The 4,788-nt window shown below is 30.5% G+C and overlaps 1 protein-coding gene across 1 annotated transcript; it reads right to left on the bottom strand.

Annotated features, from left to right (window-relative positions):
• Nucleotides 1-1,067: 1,067 nt before the first annotated feature.
• LOC125834621 (patatin group M-1) lies at nt 1,068-4,210 on the bottom strand. The gene is made up of 7 exons (XM_049513751.1): nt 4,032-4,210; nt 3,474-3,655; nt 2,589-2,748; nt 2,301-2,465; nt 1,927-2,214; nt 1,462-1,604; nt 1,068-1,342 (listed from the first exon to the last, which is right to left on the bottom strand). The coding sequence occupies exons 1-7, from the start codon at nt 4,197-4,199 to the stop codon at nt 1,285-1,287; spliced, it is 1,164 nt and encodes a 387-aa protein (XP_049369708.1). The 5' UTR covers nt 4,200-4,210; the 3' UTR covers nt 1,068-1,284.
• Between the last annotated feature and the right edge of the window lie 578 nt (nt 4,211-4,788).

Raw genomic sequence — 4,788 nt, 5'->3', positions numbered from 1 at the left:
GGGGCGTGACAGTTTACTTGCTGAGTACCTCATGGTTTGGTACTCACCCCTTGCTACTACATTTTTTTTGTAGGTCACTAGCCCGGACCTTTGTGATATATTCTCTTCTTTTCCGAGGTTTCTTGGAGATTTGTGAGGTAGCTGTTTGTCAACTCAACAGACCTTCTTACTCCTGTTTATGATCTTGTTCTACTCTAGAAACAATGTCATATGAGACTTGTGTTTTTCTTTTGAATTAGTTGTAATACTTTAGAGGCTTGTACACGTGACAATCAAATTTTGGGGGTATTTTTGAGTTAATTATGAAATTTCCGCATTTTATTGTAATGGGTGAGTGTTAGGCTGACTTGTCTTGGTGGGATAAGACGAGTGTCATCACATCCATTTTTGGGTCGTGACATTGGCTAACTTTTTGAGATATTTTTTGTAGTACATAGTTCTAGAAGCCGTTTTCAGAAGCTAAAAAAGTGTAAATTTTTCCTAAAAACACTTCTTTTTTGCAAAACACTTTAAAGAAAAATACTTTTAAAAGTACTTTTAAAAAATTTGATCAAATATAATTGTGCTAAAAAGTTCATTTTTATTTATTTATTATAAACAAACTATTTCTCACCAACAAATACATTTTAAAAAAACACTTTCAAAAAAAGACTTTTCACCATAAGTTTATTTTAGAAGTTAGCCATACATATTAAGGATGTCTGATTAATTGTTGGTACCCACTTGCATATAAGTTCACATTAATATGAAGAAATTAACAAGTATTGAATAAAATTTCTTTTAAAAAATAAATCAAAATGCTAGTCGTCAATTTTATATTCTTTATCTTCACTTATTCATTTTCATCATTCTCTTATTCTTTTCGTGTATTTAACTTCAATTACATTATATTGTTAATTTACCTTGATATCTGATGGATCAAATCACTTGCCTCAAAGTAGTACTATTTTTTTTTCTCATTCATTTAGGATATCTAAAGTTGAAGAATCTCTTATATCATATCATAATTATTTGTATAATATTAACTTGGCACTTCAAATTATATTTTTTTAAGAAGATTCAAATACCATAGCATAAAATAACGATAATTTATTTAAATATTTAACACAACCAAAAGGTTACATAATCCAAGCACACATTACATAGAGAGACATTTCTATTGAAATTTATCCCTCAAACTCCTTTTATTTTGAGGTTGAAATACTTAAATGCGTGCAATCATAAATATTGCAAGCGTTTATTATTCAGCATAGTAAGGTTACTACTACAACCCGAGACCTTGAATTAATAAGAAGCTTTGTTTGCTCGGAGTTTCTTCCTATCAGAGAGCAATTTTGCAAACCTACAACGAAATAAACTATTTTAATTAGCAATAAAATACTAATATGAATAATATTGACTGACGAGATATAGTAATATGAAAAAAAAAAAAAGAATTATTTCAAGCACCGATAGTTTTACCTCTTTAGAGCTTCCTCATAGGTTTCAGGACTGTCTTTGGAAACTGGTTTCTTCAATAATGTTTCACCAACTTGTACTAATAATTCCATATTAGCCTCAGACGCATCATCCATTTCAGTAGTTGTGCCTGTTAATGCATTTTCCTGGAATTAAATATACATAATTAGACATACTTCACTATCATATATGACATGCATATTATAAAATAATAATTATGAAGAAACTACATAATAAGACATACTTCACTATCATATGTACTTTTAAAATTTTACGTATCTTATCATTTATTAAGAGTTTTCTACCATATATTAAGAAAAAATTACTTAGATACATGTACCAGATACACAAATATAGGGAGAAAGATTCGTATGTATCTGGTAAAATAGGTAATATTGCAAACTAGCTAGTGAGATTTATGTAAGTTTAATTTCCGATAATAATAAGAGGAATTAAGTTGGGACTTACTTGAACCCTGAGGTAATTGTTTTGTGAATGATGAGCTTGAAAAACAGTAGAAATGTAATAATCAGTCATGTAAGAACTTGCTGCATTAGTCATTTGCTGTATAGCTAACAGCCATCGTAGAGGACCCCATTTAGCTGCCTCTTCTGCTGTATATGTTTTATCAAACTCTGAATTAGTGCCAGTGCCTAATGAGAGCAACAACATTTGCTTGTAATCCAATGACTTAATTGAAGCAAATTTTGGATCCTCTTGTGCAAGTCTCGTTGCAACGCTAAGGGATAATAACGCCTGCACGTCGTACGTACAACATTGATTAGATATTTCGAAAAAACTCAAAAATTGAATCGAGAGTAGTATTACTGTAGTATTAGTACCGGATCACCAACAGTAGCAACAGCACCATCAACAAGATTGAACTCATATATATCACCATTACTAGTATGAGTAATAAAGTAATGTGGAGGAAAATATATTGGAGCTGCTGCTGTGGAATAGCATATGTCATACATCTTAGCATCCAATTCTGGAAACTTTGCTAACTGCATGCATTTTAAAAATAATATAAAATTAGTCGAAATATACATTTTAAGATAATATATATTTTTGTATCTATTTACCCAACGTCTTGTTTACAAATCATGACTATAATTATTTTTACTTACATTTGACTTAGTGAATATTACTGGCTTATTTGTTTTGATGTCAAAGCTTGAGATGGCAACTTCTGTCAAAGCTTGATGCACACGAGTTTCTCCAAGTTTTTCTTGAAGAACTTGCAGAAGATATTTTCCATCATACCTTGGGCTAGAAATTGAACCACCACTGCATAATATACTGTAACCAAATTAAATATAAGTATAAAGAACAGATGATGCATTACTTAATGGGAGGGATGTATCTGAGAGGGGATAGAGATGTAACTGAGAAGAGATTTTTGTAATTTTTTTAATGGTAGGAAATTTTAGAGAATATAATATATTAAGTTGTGTATTTATGTAATTTTTCCTAAATATAATTCATTACTCGAAACATATTCTCCTTCTTTCTTTTGAGTTGTTTGACCTATTTTTTTTAGTCCATCTAAGAACAATGTACTCCATCTGTCCCATTTTATGTGACATTTTTCGAATTTCGAGATTCAAATAAGTTTATCTTTGATCGTAATTTTTTTATAGATTTTTTAAAAATTCTGAATTATCAATTATTGTGACTTGTAGTACTTTTTACGTAATTTACAAGTTTATAAATTTCATTTCAAAAAATTTGCAGATTTCATGCGCAAATTGTAGGTCAAACTTAAACTGTTTGACTCTCGAAAAACAAAAAATGTCACATAAATTGGAACAAAGAGTGTAAGCAATTGTTTTTACTTTATAGTGACTCTTTGATTTCAACTTTCAACTGGACATGTTTAAGACCACAATATTAAATATTGATACGTTTGACATCTGAAGACTCAAAAATCTTTTTTCACGCTCTTAAACTCCGTATCAAGTTAAAATTAGATAAATAAATTAAAACAGAGGAATATAAATATGTATATGTACCTAGAATTAAAAATATGAGGGCCATGTTCGAAGTAAAAAGGTACAAAATCTTTGGCAGCAGCAATGGGTCGATTGTTTTCATTTGGAGTAGTTATCATAGCAGTCAATAAACCTCCTGTACTTGTTCCTCCAATTACATCAAAGTAATCTGCAAGTCTTGCATCTTTATTATTGTCCACTTCCTGACTCGAAAAGAAAAGTAAGTCGTATAAATAATAACTCACTTATTAATCAGATAGTACATTTATATATTAAAAAAAATAATTAGTAAATAAGTTGTAACATAAGAAAACCATAATTTATTTGAATAATAATTAGCTTTATCACGACCCTATCGACAATAGAAGTACTATTACTAATCATTATCACAAATAAGCATCGAAAAAATACAATTCAAGCGTAAAAAACGATTGTAATGTCACACTTACATAAGTACACGAAAAAATGTTTTTACGATACTTGAAGTTGTCCTTCAAGAAAATCAAGAATGGTACCCGGAATGACTATAGTAGTAGTGTCACACTTACGCACATACATTAAAAAATATTTTTACGATACCTGAAGTTGTCCTTCAAGAAATTCGAGAATGATAGCTGGAATGATTCCCTTAATTCCACCTCCATCAATACTAAGAACAGTCACCATTTCTTCCAACTTAGCACATGTTGAACTAGTAGTTGCTAATATCATAAAAAATAAAATTAAAAAAGATTTAGTAGTTGCCATTTTGCAAATGTTCAAAGTGTTTTTAAATTTTGTTGGTGCTTTGAGCATATAACAAGCATGGTATATATAGGCACGTAAACAAGTTGAGAAATTTTACTTTGAGTTTGACATAACCAATAAAAGTTAGTGATGTTTATTACCTCACTCACTTTGCACCGCAACTGTCGTTAGTGATGTTTACCTTTCCTTTTTCTATTCTTTATTAGTATTATATAATATATATATATATATGTGTGATGAGACTTGAAATTGTTTAGCACCGTAAATGTCCTTCTTGAGGGGAGGTTTTCTTTTGCTGAGGTTGGGGTGTCACATACACCCCCCTCTATGGACTCAACGTCCTTGCTGAGGTTTACCCCACACTACATGAGATTTTTCTAGACTCAACATTATGATATTTCTCGCCTTATCGGAATTGCTTAAACTCAGTTGAAGTCAGGGTCATATCGACAAAATTGACACATGATCGACTCTGATATTAAACAGATTCTCTCCCTCGCACCTCACTCACTTTCCTTTTTCTATTCTTTATTAGTATTATATAATAGATCCGTTCCAACCATTCACGTACATAAGAAGAGAGATATTT

This window comes from Solanum verrucosum, unplaced genomic scaffold (genome assembly GCF_900185275.1).
Source record: "Solanum verrucosum unplaced genomic scaffold, falcon-dt-bn FXZP01000149.1, whole genome shotgun sequence".
NCBI lineage: Eukaryota > Viridiplantae > Streptophyta > Magnoliopsida > Solanales > Solanaceae > Solanum > Solanum verrucosum.
This window is presented reverse-complemented; position numbering and strand designations above follow the sequence as displayed.

Bases quoted from the DNA above. Each gene is read 5' to 3' on its own strand.
- LOC125834621 (XM_049513751.1), bottom strand. From the start codon at position 4,199: ATGGCAACTACTAAATCTTTTTTAATTTTATTTTTTATGATATTAGCA. The intron at 1,605-1,926 runs GTAAGTCCCAAC...ATTTAATTCCAG, and splicing joins ACAATTACCTCAGGGTTCAA to GAAAATGCATTAACAGGCAC. The intron at 1,343-1,461 runs GTAAAACTATCG...ATTTCGTTGTAG, and splicing joins TATGAGGAAGCTCTAAAGAG to GTTTGCAAAATTGCTCTCTG.